Source organism: Meles meles, chromosome 3, assembly GCF_922984935.1.
Source record: "Meles meles chromosome 3, mMelMel3.1 paternal haplotype, whole genome shotgun sequence".
Classification (NCBI taxonomy): Eukaryota; Metazoa; Chordata; class Mammalia; order Carnivora; family Mustelidae; genus Meles; species Meles meles.
In genome coordinates this window covers 174,990,542-175,006,814 of record NC_060068.1, presented here as the reverse complement: position 1 = coordinate 175,006,814, position 16,273 = coordinate 174,990,542, and the positions used below count along the sequence as shown (strand labels likewise).

The following is a 16,273-nucleotide window of genomic DNA, read 5'->3' as shown; positions in this document are numbered from 1 at the left end:
AAGTGCTTACCATCTAGTAGCCAGCACGGCAGATGCAATTCATATAAATAAAAGTCATTTTCATACTAAGGAAAAACATGTCCTGATAAAAATCAAGGAATATCATCTAACTGGGAGAAACCAAGACCGTAAATTTCTCAAGATTCTTTCGGTTACTGTGACTATTTTAAGATCCATCCTCAAGAAGTGAGTCACTAAATCTCTCTTCAGGTAGGACCTGTCCTTCCTCCATCCCTTCCTTCTTACCTCCCTTCCTACTTTCCTTCCTTCCTTCTTTCCTTTCTCCAATTTCCTCATGCAGCCAGTGTTCATGGAGCCCCTATTTTATGCATGGAGCACAGGGACTGGTAGGCAGAGAAGCAAAGTCAAAAGATCTTGGGAGTTGGCAAGGTCAGCTCATCTGAAGAGAGATGGCAAGGTCAAGAGCCTGCCTGGGGAACAGGACACTGAGTCCTGCAGGCCAGGCAGAAGTCAGGCTGAGGGAGGGTAGAGAGGAGGGAGCTCCATTCGTGGGGACCATGTAGGCTGGCGTGGGACAGTCATACATACAGCAAGTTTCTAAGCTACCAAAGCAGTCAGAAGAGTAGAGTGAAGGCCCAAAGAAAGGAATCTTAGGAGATATGACTGGAAAGAAAGGACGGTCCAGGCCACAGAGGGTCTTGCATCCACAATTTTGAGCTTGCACTCTATAGATATCTTAAAGAAACTGGCGATGAATTAGAGGATCTTACACATGGGGTAATGACCGTCGAGGTCAGATTCTAATATTCTGAAAACCGTATGCTAAAGACAGCCTAAAGATTACATTGACAAAAGGCACAGGATTGTGGGACAGCTCAGTTATAAGACTACCGCAGTCACCTGTGTATACGAAGGGTTTGAATGAGATAGAAAGAAGGCGAAAGATATGGGAGATTGCAGGAATCCACACCAAGAAACCCATTTTCTTTTTAAAGATTTATTTATTTATTTATTTATTTGACAGAGAGAGATCACAAATAGGCAGAGAGGTAGGCAGAAAGAGAGGGAAGCAGGCTCCCTGCCGAGCAGAGAGCCCAATGTGGGACTCGATCCCAGGACCCCGAGATCATGACCTGAGCCAAAAGCAGCGGCTTAACCCACTGAGCCACCCAGGCGCCCCAAGAAACCCATTTTGATGAACACGGGTTTTCTCCAAAATGAGTCAAAACTACTTAGTGATTTAAATAATTAACAATCAGTTATTAAAATATTTCAATGAAAAACAATTACTCAAATAGTAAAGCATTATCTATTCACTATATTAGAATAGCTTCATTATACGTGGTGGCTTTTACACAATTTCTTAATAACTAGAGGCGCGATAGAAGACAGAAACGAAAGCCTGAATTTTCCAAAAGACGCACCATGAAGCCAGAAGTGGAAGATTCGATTTTGGGAAATCCCACAGCGCATACACCAGGCATTTTAACGATTTCCCTCCTATCACGAGAACTCAACTTATACATGATTTTTATTTTTCTATTACACTGACTTAGAATAACTAATAAATATTTACAGGTACTTCTGTATTCAATATGTCACAGGCTGGCTAAGGAATGCACATCCCATAGGGAGAAAGACTGGAAAGCATTACATAGGGATAATTATGCAAGTTAAAGGATAATAGTAGTAGTGGCCCAGAGCTCCTTGATGTTGAATGGGAAGCCTGGGGATGATTTAATTGACCCTCAGTTCAGACCAGGATGCTGCTGGGAGCCCCCTACAAGTCATGGCGGAAAGCTGTTTAGTGCTGTCACCCATGGACGGATATGCTATAAATTCTACTTCTCCTCTCCTCGCTTTGTCAAGTACGGTAACATAAAATCAAAACCTAGCCTGCATTTTGGGGCAACATCTGTTAGTCAGCTAGTGGCATGCACCAATGGTGAGAAGACCAAGAAACTGACCAGCCTCTAGCATGCAGTTGTGGCCAGGAGTGTGGTGTCTCCCTGTAAGCCTAGCTCAGCCCTAGGGCTGCCCTGCCATTCAACTCTGGAGGTTATCACCCACATTGTTATCTGGGTGCTCACTACTCATGTAGTCTATACTCCTGCAGCACTGGTTATCACATGAAGCCAAATGAAATCAGCATTGTAACAAGACTATATAAGCGCATCTGAGAAGCACAGATGTAGATGACTAGCATCCCCTAAAGTTGTACAGTGTACATCCTGTGCAGCTGTAAATGGCAGCCCCAATATAACCACTATTTCAAAACTACTTTAATGGCAGGAAAACCATTGGCTACACAATGTCTGCTAATTCCCTTAAGACTGCAGGTGTGAGAGTGTGTGTGTGCTGCGTCCGTGCCTTTGTCTGTTCATATACACCCAACGAATTTCTCCAACTCTGCTTCCAACAACGCAGAGATTGTGCCCGAGCACCTCTGCCTCTAAGACAAAAGACTACCGAGTATATGCTACACTCAAGAGATGATTTAGAAGTAAGCCACAAATAAGAATTATATCCCCACTGCAGAGTGAGTCAGATGAATGCCCGTTTTTATCTTACTGTCTTTTGGTAAACCTCCAAGCTGTTTTTAGCCTCTCTTTATGTAATCCTGAAAATGGATTCCTAGAGGATGCAAATCAAGGCAGCCTGCCATAAAGTACAATTCTCCCTGAGTCTGCACTAGTTTCCCAGTGCCCAGGCACCGACCATCACTTTGGTAGGCGTCCTGAAGGCACAGTGAAAGCAAGCTTACTTGGCAGACATCTGATAAACCACACTGTGCGTTCTGTTGACACAGTCTTTGTTGTGTACCCCCCCTACGTCATTGTACATTCTTTGGATAATATTTGTCTAATTAAGAAAAGAGAAAAACACATAACAGATACAGATACTACACATAATAACCCACAGTTTTATCGGTCAATGAGAAGAACATTCCAATAATGTTTCGCTAAATTCTTAACTAAAATACAAAAATTCTAGACTGAAATGACAGATTCCTTTGCTTCTATTAATTACCCAAAATGGAAGTGGACATGACTTGTCATACCAATTTTTTTTCTAATTACAGTACGAAGCATGAAAACCTCTTGCACGAAGCCCCACAAAACAACGAACTAGGTTTTCTACGGCTTCTTAGTCTATTGCCTTTCTAACAGCAACTGTACCCTATTATGCAAGTACTATACTAAATCACGGGCAGCGAGCGCCATCCAGAACCCCCCTTCTCAACCAGAATGTTAGTAAAGAGCCAGGAATCTGGGGTCCTAAGAATTTCCAAAGTTCACAGAACCAATGCGTGACTAAGCTACAGCCAGATCCTGGCTGCTTGACTGGGCAACCAGGGTTCTCAGCAGCACACACCACCCTGCATTTGCAAACACACACCGTCTCCAGCTGATGGACGGAAACTACCTGCAATCATTTCTGAGGACAAACCAGCACCAGAGATGAATCACTGAGATGCTCCCAAGAGGAACAGACGATTGCTAAAGGTCCTGATTCCCTCATCTTTGGGATCCTGCCTGGGTGCTTTCTCTGTCTTTCCAACATTCAGAGAATTCAGTGATAGGAGGCTGCAGGGAGTTATTCTGCCCAGATTTATGTTTCTGCAGGAAAAGGCTCACTCAGCTACCATAATACAGTCAATTTCTCTTAAAGGGGAAGAAAGAACATTTTCTGTGCTTTCACTTTCACACATTACATAATGGATGCATTTCCCCTCTGAATCAAGTCAGTGGGTCTCAAACATCCATATGCAGCAGAGTCACAGGGGACCTTGGTAAAAATGTAGAATTCCAGGCAGCACACCAGAAAATCAGATTTATAAATTCTGGAGTTCCTTCAGGGATCCAGGCCTGGGTCACCAAGGAACCACTCGTCCTGTACCTCACTTCGAAAACCCAGGCAGAAACTGCAGTGAGGCTGTCTCCACGGCGACTTTGTGGGGGCCAGTGGTGGTGCCCACAGAGTATCTTTCTGAAGGCTGACGTCACCGATCCCAATAGCATGAAAAGTAAACGACATGGGTAACACGCTTATATTTATAATGAACTACAATAACAGCATATCAAGAGAAGACCGCCCTGTCATATTTATGACTGCAAAGCTAAATCCTTAAAGGATCTCACTTTAATAGGGTCTCTGAACAATCACACAATGTACTTCAAGTATACGTTACACAGAAATATTAAAATACCATGAAGCATAGCATTCTTTTAAAACTTAAAGTGAAAATTTATTTTACTAATCATTTCACAAAGTATCTATCTGCCATAGCACTGAAATAGATATGTAATTCCCTAGAATCTGAAATCTATTAATAAAAATTTAAAAATTAAATGAGATAGTACCTAGAGATACAGCACACGAACAGCATCTATGTGTCAATTCACACACAAGTAAAATACATGCCCCAGCATAAGGCATTCAGTTGAAATCACTACCTCATAAATGACTGATAATTATATTTTCAAATTCCAGTAATAAGATGATTTGGCCATTCATAAATATGTATAATTTCTCTGTACCAACACTGTCGACACGTAATCTGTTTTCCAACCCCACTGATTTTCTCCAGGCAGATGTATCATTTCCCAATTATGAAATTAAACATTCGATTTGAAAATACATTGGCAGTCTAATTCCAGGTTTAATAACTTTCTGTGTATTTTTAGGACTCTATTCTGCAAGAACTCAGGGGAAAACGATGAAATTCTAAGTAGCTAAAAACTTGAAAGAACGTAATCGGCCTGCAGGAACTGTTCAAGCAAACTACCACCACAGGTTAAATTGTTCGGAACACGGTGCCCTTTCAGAGATGACAAAGTCTTTGGAGAGGAGAAGCCACAGTGCCAAGTTAGGCAGGAAGAAACTGGGCCTGCTCGGTGTTACAGAGCTCTTCCCAGCGGCATCCACACCTAGGGAGGCAGAGATGCACTGAATCCGTATCTCCATATTCTTCAAAGCAGAGAACTAGTATTTGTGGAATGTGAGTGCAATCTATTATTCTGATCTTAGTGCGAATGCTTGGTAATGAACTAATACTACACAAAATAAAACATAAGTGGAATATACGAGGATCTTGAAATCCCAGGGAAGACTCAGATTTAGTGGGCCAGATGTTTTGCAAATAAATAAATAAATAACAAAAAGACTGCTCGATATGGTAGATGCACATTTTTAATTTGGTTGAATATTTCCCAATAATCAAGGAACTCCTCGTGTGTGCGCTGTGATCCACAGGGAGTGGGAAGAAAGTGACATGTTCTTCTTGGACCATGCTGCATCCCTTCCCCAAAGCCAACTGGCAGGCCATGGGCACCTGCCACAGACACAGCCTGACCCAGGATTATGCATCTGGGGTTACCCAGATCTTTCTCCAATGGCCGCAGCTCTAAGACTGCAGAGCCTGAGAGGAATGATTGCTTGAATCTCCCGTCATGTAGACCAGATAGGCAGAGAGATGGAAGGAAAGAGGAGGGGAGACAGAGAGAGAGAAAGAATAAGAAAGAGACAGAGAGAGAGAACACGGCAAGTGCCCAAAAAAGAGCAGAGAGGTGACTAGTTTCATTTGTTTCCTGACAAAGTCACATTCCTCTTCTTGGATAAGGAGAGACCCAGGTGTCTCCTCACAAAACAAAACAAGAACCTGTTCTTTTCTTAAACATATATGAGCTGGATTCTAATCAAATATCCCTACTAATATACTCAAAATTATGATTATAAAATCACTATGATATATGTATATATTAAAATCACATGTATATGTAATGAAAAGCCTTGCAATATAAAAAGAAAAGGGAGCCTCAACTTCTTTTCATCTTGGAAGTGACTCCATTTTTCATACATCCATGTCTTTAGCATTATTTTTTAGAATTCACATAAACTTTAAAAACAATCTCATTAGCAAAGGACAACAGAAAACAGAAAACACAAATCAGCGATGCAATTTAAAAAAGAGTAGAATTAAAATACTTAAAACAACACCATTTAAAGAAAGCCAGTATTAATATGTAGATATATAGATAGATAGATAGATCTGAAAATGTTTATAACTACACACAAACTTCTATAGCTACTTTGTAACATACAATCTTCAATTAGTATCTTTTCCTGACCCCTTCTATATTAGTAATCACCTGAAGCGGAGTCACTGCAATGACTCAACCACATCTAATTGGCTGACGTATTTTAATTACCTATTCCATCTGCTTTACTGAATATTTAAATTGTCTCCAATTTTCTACTATTAAAAGAGGGTGCTACAGAAACCTTTGTTGTCTTATCCACTTTCTTAAATAAATTCTTTGAGATGGGATTACTGCCTCAAGCCATGTACCATTTTGGCGCTTTTGAGACATACTGAAAAATTTCACTTTAGGCAGGCTGTTGGATTTACGGGCTCAAGAGGCCTATCAGAATGCCAGGTTGGGTCCCAGGGCTTTTTGGTCAAGTCTGCTGATCTGGAGAACAAACTATTACATTACACTTTAATTACGAGGGCAAATGAACATTTTCTTGAGCATATTTATGTCTTATTTTATAATTTGCTCATTCACGGTCCTTCCCCATTTTTCTACCATCATGACAGTCGTTTTCTTATAGATTGTTCCCTATACTGGAGAAAGACGAACCTTCTAACTATCATGTAGTTATGTATCAAGTTATTTTTGTTTCTATCTGTCACAGTGTACTTCACAATGATTTTGCTATTTAGAAATTAGAAGTTGTTTGATTGGTTGTTTGTTTGTTTGTTTTTCTTTTGGTGGGCAGCAAAGCAAGGTTTATTGAGTGATAGCAAAGTGTTAGTACAAAACTCTGGACAAGGAAGGGACCTGAGAGGGTTGCCCTAGAAATCTGAAATAAGATAAATTTAAAATAAAATAATTTTTTTTATTTTTTAATCTTTATTCAAACTTTGACTTTTTTTGTGATTTCTGCATTTCATTTTCCAATATTCTCTTAACTATTTCTAAAGTACTATTTTTTTTACTTAAAATTGTATCTCTACTGAATTCATTTTGATAAAGAATCTAAAGTCAAGTGGTAGGACTTTTGTCTCAGCTTTCTGGTAGTAGAATTAATAATAGTAATGATAATAAAATAATAATAACATAAAATTTAGATAAGAGTTCTTGACTTGGGGTTCAAGGGCTTACAGTAAACTCTGAATATTTTAAATTACCTCTGAAAAGTTGTATACCTATGCATTTGTAAATTTTACTAAGAAGTCTCAAACTTACATAAAATTCTCAAAGAGGTATATAAACTACATTGTAAAGAAATTTGCCTGAAAGAGTAAAATATAGATTAAACACACAGTGGTTCTTTTCTATTAAAAGGTGGTAAATTCCTTTTAATTTCCGAAGAACAGATACAGTCGTCTGATCTTTGGCCACTGAATCCTTTGGTTAAATGAAATGTTACACAAAGCTCAACAGATAACAGCAAAGGTCTGTAAGACCAGGAATCGGAGCGCCTAGAAATCTGCAGCAGAATTTTAAAATATTTTATTCGGAATATGGTTCTAGGGGGTAAAACAGGTATCATGAATTCATCTTCTACCTCTTTCAATAGACGTTCTCAGAATGACTGATCATAACTCAAGTTCACCACGGCCTCAGAATCTGAAATAAATTAGGTAGTGGGCCAGCTGAGGAAGACGCACCCTTGCCTCAATGAGCTGACAATGAGATGACCCCAGTCCTCATCCTCTATCAGACTCTGGCGTGAATGCCATGTTCGATTGAGAGGATCACAGAGGGAGCTTCTGAGAACCTTGACTGACCACCATGAAATCGACCTCGAAGAGCAGCATCAGCCACCTAGCAGCACTTTCTCTCGAAAGTCGGCTAGAGTTCACGCCCCCACTTTAGAATGTCACAGGAAAAACAATGCATCCCCATGTACATTTGAATACGTCCGCAAGCCCACACAAATACAGTGATTTCTTTCAAGCAGTAAAATTCCGTTCTTTGTAGGGTTCGTATTTTGTGCACTACTAATATTACTCAAAACAGTTTTTTTCTAAGGAACAGCATAGCCATGTGACCTAGAAACTCTTGCAATGCAGAATTACTTACACGGAGCGCAGCCTTGGCCCAGGTGCTATTTAAGGACCGAGCTCTGACAATTTTGTTTAGCTTTATGGCTAGTTTTCACATATGAGGACCTAAATAAAGGACCAGAGGAAAAACATGCAAATTCGTACCCATCAATTTTAAAAGGAAATCATTATGGAGAAGCCATTAAATTCTTTTTTTTTTTTTTAACACCACGAGAACAAACAATAGGGTTGATCTGTACACATTATCTTTTCAGTTTTGCATTTGCAGTTCCAAACAATTTGTTAGTGGAGATAAAATACCGAATATGTTGTCAAGCAAGAAGAGATAGTACATTAATCTACAGGATTGGAACTGGTTATCAAAACTATTGAGCAGAAGGGGGGCACCTGGGTGGCTCAGTGGTTTAAGCTGCTGCCTTCGGCTCAGGTCATGATCTCAGGGTCCTGGGATTGAGTCCCGCATTGGGCTCTCTGCTCAGCAGGGAGCCTGCTTCCCTCTCACTCTCTCTGTCTGCCTCTCTGCCTACTTATGATCTCTCTCTGTCAAACAAATAAATAAAATCTAAAAAAAAAACAAAACCAACTATTGAGCAGAAGGAAATTTAAGTATTTGTTAAAAAAAAAAAAAACTGAATAAACCGTAATGATACTGTGTCATTTACTATTCAATAAAGACACAGAACAGTTTATTGGAATATATTTCAAGTCTAAATCAATTTGCTCCTTTGTAGACAGAGAACAAAACAACACTGGCTTTTGCCTGAATCACTGGTTTATATGTTGGCCATATCGATGAGTAATCATTTATATTGTCACTTGCCAAATGGAAATAATATATAACTAGTCTTGACTGAAGGAATGTATTCACTCTTTCAGCTGTAGAATACTGATCCATTTTACTTACACTCTTTCCCTGAATACAGAAAAGACAGTCCCTAACAATGACTTCAAATGCTGGCACTTCTCTGACTACAGCATTGTTTCGCTGGAAACGCAGTCACCAGCACCTCACTTCTTTTTTGTTAAACTTTTTTTTTAAAGATTTTATTTATTTATTTGAGAGAGTGAGTGAGAGAGAAAGCGCACAAGCAGGGGGAGTGGCAGAAGGAGAAGGAGAAGCAGGGTCCCCGCTGAGCAGGGAGCCTGCTGTGGGGCTCGATCCCAGGAGCCCGGACCATGACTTGAGCGAAGCAGACACTTAACTGACTTAGCCACACAGGTGCCCCTACCAGTACGTCCCTTCTTACACCCAAATCCATTCCAGCTCGTCCTCTGTCCTTTAAAATGCACATCTTGTCTGACTATTAGGTAGTAGTCAGAAAGGGCTTATAGCAAAGACAGCGAAAGGAAGAGGACGGTGAGGACACGTGTGAGTACCAAACGCCACTGTAAAGGGTGGAGAAAAATGTCATTTTCACCACACTGTCTTTTCAGAAATTATTCCACCATTTTTACTTCACATAAGAAAAGAGAACAGAAATTCGGTGGGCAATTAGAAGAGGAAAAAAGAACTGTATTCCAAATCTTTAGCAAACAGGAAGGAACTTGGACACATGCATTGGAGAAAATGGAACACAAAATTCTCCTGTGCCATGTCTTAGCTGTTGGACCTTGGAGAAGTCATGTAACTTAAACATCCATTTCCTGATCTGTAAAACTGAGAGGACACGAAGTACTCTCCTGAGATGAGATGAGATGAGATGAGATGAGATGAGATGAGATAAACCACATGGAGGGTTTAGATCATCATACGGGTGAGCTCTTGATAGCCATTTTGAGGGTCCCTCCATTGCATTTTCCCCAGCTCGCTTCCTGTCTGGTATCACTCTCTCATGGAAAATATGGCCCCATGGAAGATTTATAGCTTGTGATATTTTACCTAATGAGTTGCTATGGATAATACCACAAGCAGAGCTTGGCCTTTTCCATTCCTACAGAATGCCACGAGGGCTCTATGTTGTTCTCCTGTCAGAAGCCCTGGTTTCCAGAACGGACTAGGGATAGAGCGTGTGTCTGAAGCCTTCATGTCTTGAGTAGTACACCCCAAAAGTTATATCAACCTGGAACATCTATAGATAGGGGCTTTGCATATATTCTTTTAAAGATCCATTTATTTATTTTGAGAGACAGAGTGCGCGTGCAGGGGGAGGGGCAGAAAGAGAGGGAGAGAGAATCGCAAGCCGACTCCTCACTGAGCATGGACCCCTATGTCATGACCCTGAGATCGTGATCTGATCCAAAATCAAGAGTTAGACACTGAACCGACTGGGCCATCCAGGTGCCCCAGGTCGTTGCGTATATAATCAAGTCAGACGAAGTCATACTGGATTGGGGTGTGAGCGAATCCAATGACCGGTGTCCTTCATTACAGGAAAATCTAGATACAGACACAGAGAGAAAAGAAAGCCATGTGATGATGGCAAGATGCTGCCAGAAGCAAGGGAACGCCGAGGATTACCCACAACCAGCTGAAGCAGGAAAGGTCAAGGAAGGGGTCTTCCGCAGAGCCTTGGGAGGGAGAATGTCTGGCCCTTCTGACACGTTCTTTGAGGACCTGTAGCCTACAAAACTGAGAGAGATTCCAGTTCTATTGCTTTAAGCAGCTCCATTTGCGGGGACTTGTTACAGACACCTTAGGAAGCAAAGACACCGGGGCAGTGGGAAAGGCCCCCAAATCTTGCTCTTGCTGGGGTCCTAAGGATGCAAGGCAGAGCACAGAGGGAAAAACATCCCCCTCCACAGCCAGCTAGCAAGAGAAAGGCGGTTGAAAACACTAGGACTCAAAATCGTCACCTTCCGTTCTCCTGACAATGTATTCTAGAGAATATTTTCTGCTCATTTAATTCCTAACCCTAAGCCTCTGCTGAGCATGCAAATGCTCTGCAGAAACAGAGTTGGGGAGAAGTAACAGATGCGGTCTGGGAGACCCTAAAATGGCTAGCATAATTTGAACACATACTATGTGAGAGGCTTGTTCGTGTTTTACTTTTATCCACAGAATCAGAAATGTAATATCCAAAATCCCCATCCTTTCCTAGACGGGAAAACTGTGACTTAGAAAGAGGAGTTAACATACTCAACTTCACTAACAGCTGAGGAGTGACTGAACCGGGACTGCCCACAAAATATACCTGATTGTGGCTATGACGTGACACTTTATCCCACGGAGATGGTCCCAAGGTAATAGTATAGGGACAAAAAAAATTCATGTGCCTTTAAAAGGTCGGGGTGGGGAGGCATAATCTTGAATACCAGAAGACAGAAATTTTTTATTTTTAAACATTTTGTAGTTTTAAGTCCTTAATGATAATGGTCACGATAATTGAATAATTAAGAACTAGAAGGCATTCCATAATAAAAAATTAGATAGGTGATATTACTAGCCATTAGTGCTCCCAATAAAAACAGTATATAAAATCTACATTGTCAAAAAGGATAACCCAGGGATGATTACTGGCTAAAGAGCATTCCTCTTCATTAAGTAAATCTCAAGAAATACGTAACACTCACGACATATATAGGTGTGCTATAATTTTGTTTCAAACACTTAATCGTGTAAGCGCATCTTTACTTTCAATTACTCTGCTTTAATATACTCAACGAATTGTTTAAATAAATTACCATAATTGACCTTCACATGAGCGAAGAGTCAAGAAGCATCTCGTGGCATGTGAATTTGCCTCTCAGCTACACATGAATCACCACTCTTTGCAGTAATAGGGCTTTTGTACACAATTATTTGAACAATAGCCATCTATCATTAATCCAAGGATGGCATTTTGCCCATAACTAGATAATCAGTTCATTGACTATTGATTACAAAACACTTCTTGAGGCAAGTTTACCTTGGCATTTCATACCTCAATGTTGAAAACACTGAACTGGTGAGATGCGCTGTTTATATTCCTAGTTCCCATTCATTTGATTCTCTTCCGTTAATGAGATTAACTTGGTTCCGTGCTTCCAGCCCTGGATCAAGTTCTGAGACAAGGAAAATGGAGCTGGTTCCCTGGCCAGGGCTGGGTCAAAGCTTCACTGCTGAATCTGAGACAGGAATCGCTACAAAAACTGAGGAAGGACAGGCTTCTCTCATACGTCTTGGGGACTCTGCATGAAATACAGAATTCCATGCTTGGTAAGAAGAAACAACAGACGTCCTCTACAGCAAAAGGATCCTGCATCCAATATTTTCATTCCAGTTCTCAAACGTCACTTGTGTCAGAATTCACCTTAAAACCTTGGTGAAAAAACAGACCTGGCTTTCTCAATGACCTCAGGCTCTCGTGTACTCTCTATTAGTTCTCCCAGAGGATTCTGATTCTGATGTACCTAAGGATTTGAGAACTACTGGTCCACACCATAAATGTAACTTTCAGCACCTAATATTTGGTTTTAAGGAGGTCCTAAAATAAAAGAATTTCAGAGTTCAAAGATCTTAATGGTGGTTACTTGCACTATTTTAACCAACCATCAATCAAATGTAGCTTTTAACTTTGGAATCAAACTCTCCAGGCCCAGGGGTGGCTCAATCAGTTAAGCATCTGACTCTTGGTTTCAGCTCAGGTCATGATCTCAGGGTTGTGGGACCGAGCCCCACATTGGGCTCTGCACTCAGTGGGGAGTTGGCTTGAGGTTTCTCTCTCCTTCTGCCCCTGCACTCCTGGGACCTCTCTATCTCTCAAATAAGCAAATCTTAAAAACAAACAAACAAACAAACAAACAAACAAAAACTCCAGACCCAAGAATGTGAATGGTCAGTGAATCCTGCAGAGTGATTCTGAGCAGCAACCTCAGCCCCAAGGGATCAAAGTCAACATCAACAGAGTAAGTCAGGTTGACAGGAAGTAACCTTAATGCGAATGGCACTCCATCTGTGGTCTTCCTTCCAAACCCCATAACCTCAGTTGAATCATGATAAAAACTTCAGAAAAACCCCAGTGGAGGGATATTCTAAAAAATACCTGGCCAGCACTCCTTAAAACTGTCACGGTCATCAATGGTCATCAAAAATAAGGAAAGTCAGAGAAACCGCACTACCAAGAGGAGACTGAGAGACAGAAATACTATATGTAATATGATATCCTGGATGGGACCCCAGAACATAAACACAACATTGGGAAAATACTGAAGAAAACTGAATAAACAATGGACTTTAGTTAGTAATAATGTACCGATATTGGTTCATTGACTGTGACAAATGAAATATAAGAATGTAAGATGTTAATAACAGGGAAAATTGAGTGCAAAACACATGGAAACTCTCTGTACTGTTTTCTCGCAGTTCTGTAAATCTAGAAGTGTTCTAAAATAAGACAGTTTCCTTAAAAAAAGGCTAAAAAATAAAAAATCAGTCAAAGCAAAAAATTTGACTTTTTTGGATACATCCTTTAATCTCTTTTTTAAGCTTACAATATGATATACACTGAATCTCCCATCTTTTCATGGAAAGAAAGGCCCTTTTGAAGTCTGGACCTCAGATCAGATGGCAACATCATTGGGGTGTCTGGGTGGGTCAGTCAGTTAAGCATCTGACTCTTGACTTTGGCTCAGGTCATGATCTCAGGGTTGAAGATGGAGCACTGCATCAGGCTCCACGCTCAGTGGGGGCACCTGCTGGAGGTTCTCTCCCTTCCCCGCCCTCTGCCCCTCCCCCACCTCCAAAATAAAAAAAAAAATAAATCTTAAAAAAAAAAGGCAACATCATCTTCATGCATGGTCCATGTTGTAAGGTACATCTTCTGTGAGCTCACATTTTAGTTAATTGTAAGAGGTATGGGAAATTAAACATCAAAACTGTGAAACAGATTGACTGCAGACCAATTCTGGACTTCTATGATTTTTTTTTTTTTTTAACCATACTTTTTATTGCCTTACACCCTAATCCAACAGCTATCTTTGTATTCTCACCTTCCAGCATTTACGGTAGCTCTCCCAAAAACAATGGCTTTCACTTTGCCTTCCTGTTCCATTGGTTTATACGCTGCTTAGCTAAATTACCTACTCATGGTAGGCAGCTTCCATGAGACCCAGCACCCTGGAAGCTGCTGACATTAGTCCATATATAACATGGGTTATAACTTCAGTTATGAGTTGGTAAGACCCGACGAGTCACATAGATGAAGGTCAGCTATTATCACAGCTTCTCCTGGACTTAAAATATCTTCTTTGATTATATGAGGAATCAAGACTTACTGATGTTTCAATATCAAATGGTTTTATTTTTTCAGTAACATCTACCTGCTGTGATTTGTCAATCTTCCCATTCCTGCTGGGTAGCAGATTTCCTTAAAAATAGCTTAAGTTTATTCAACTTTTAGTGACTTTTGGTTAATAAAACACTCTAATTTCACTTAATAGGACTTAATACTTGTCAATTTTAAGGCTCCAACATCATTCTCAAGTTAATCTCCCTCTCTCTAGTATATGAAGGGTAGAAGCTATGCCCCATAACCTATCTCGTCTCTCTTTTCCTCCTCAAGGATTTGGGAAAGGATAAAGAAAAAGAAGGAGTCTTCATGTGACTTTCCCCATTAAGAAGGATGTCTCCTTCCTGGAAAGGGCCCCCATTCATTAAGCTCGGGCAAAGATAAAGCTCTCCTATACCATGTGAGAGAGAGGTACTCAAACCAGAGCATCTGCTTCGGCATCAGTAGACCCTTGGAATCAGGGCCGGCTCCTCTAGATGACACCCTCTAGACCTTCAAGTCACATGTGTGGGAACACAATACCACAGGGTTCACTGGGGACCTAAGAGCTCCCACCTAATCGGCCACCTGCAGCACCATTTGGAGCCCCGAGGCACAGGCTGGACCTAGCTTTCACACCCCTCAAAAACCAGAAACTCAATGCAATGCCAGTCATTCACGACCCTTCTTCCCCACAGTCAACTTCAGCAAAAGCCTGGGGAAGGAGATGTGGCCCTCCTCTGTATGCTAGCATTCCCCTGCTCTGCCAGTGACTGTCATGACCTCAGGAAGAGAACACCCTCCAGCCTTCCCAAAGGCTGCCTTCTGCCTAGAGAAGACAGGAGGATTGCCTCAGCTCACACTGCTCTGCCCCCCAAAGCCACTAGGCATCCTCCCTTTGCCCTGGAGGAGTGCCAAGGCTATGGTGGCCATTCTGTAAAACAGCACCTCTCATCGCCCCTAAGTGAGAGCCCACAACTAGCAAACCTGTAAAGGCAGAATGTGAGTGAATCCATGGGCCCCCATCCCCAAGTCCAGAGAAAACCCCACCAAGCACACCTACCCCAACTTATACACACAAGCTGTCAAGGTATCCTGCAAGGGGAGGCATGAGGAGGTTGGGAGAGGCTGACATGGGCTTTTCCATGGAACAACAAAGGTGGCACAAAAAGCTGAAACCAGAGACGTTTGAAGCAGGTGGTGCCTCCCCTCCCTGCGACTTCACCAAGGCCAGCACCGCGACAGGCCAGGCCAGTGGTGTCACCAGCGACTCAAGGAGCCCACCCCACCTGGCCAGTCATTTCCAAGTGGGTGGGGAACAAGGACGGTGAGGGACCTGGGCCATGGATTTCTACGAGAATTTCTTTAATCAGTAGAGGGCTCACCATTTCCTTCAAATTCAAAGGTTATAACCTCCTTAATCTTGTTGCAAGCCAACTAGTTTACTTGTTTTGTTTTGTTTTTCCAACGAAATACACTGATAATAACTGTTTTCCACACAGGTGTGGAAGAGAAGAAGTACATCAATTGCAGTCACGAGGTGTTGTAGGAATATTATCTCAACGTTCCCAGCAAACAGGTAAGACATGCTTCTCATTTACAGGGGTGGGAACCTCACAGAACCACTGTTGAACTGCAGCCCATTGAATTTTAAAAAGTCCGTCGCCTTTCCACTTTCAGGCTGCCCTTTTCCACCACGTCATTCTAATGTACCAATTGCCTACGTGATCACTTCCTAAGTACTGACAGTTTAACCAGAGCCACAACCAAGGACTGAGGATCCCCAGCAAGGCCAGGAAAGCTGAGAAATGAAGGACACCCAGCCCTGCCCTCAGGCAGCTTATAATCCCCTGCTGACAATCCCTCTTCCCCAAGGTTTTGCTTTTGCTTTTTATTGCACTTCCTCTTCTTGCAGTGAATTTTACAGCTTGAGGAGTATTTGATCAAACCGCAGGGTGCCTTCTGAACATAATCTATGTTAAGACGGGTTCTGAAATGAAGAGAGGCATCTAAGAGCAAACATCTGCTTTTCTCTAAAATCTATTTA

The 16,273-nt window shown here is 41.5% G+C and overlaps 1 protein-coding gene across 4 annotated transcripts in view; it reads right to left on the bottom strand.

Annotated features, from left to right (window-relative positions):
- CTNND2 (catenin delta 2) overlaps positions 1–16,273 on the bottom strand; it is a 921,273-nt gene that overhangs the window by 785,197 nt on the left and 119,803 nt on the right. Inside the window, exon 1 of one of the 4 annotated variants that reach the window (XM_046000690.1) lies at positions 3,388–3,416. The exons of the other annotated variants lie outside the window; for them this stretch is intronic. Within the exon in view, the coding sequence (XP_045856646.1) occupies positions 3,388–3,397 (10 nt within the window). The 5' untranslated portion in view covers positions 3,398–3,416. Of the gene's footprint in view, positions 1–3,387; positions 3,417–16,273 lie in introns of those variants that run through there. 4 annotated transcript variants of the gene reach the window in all.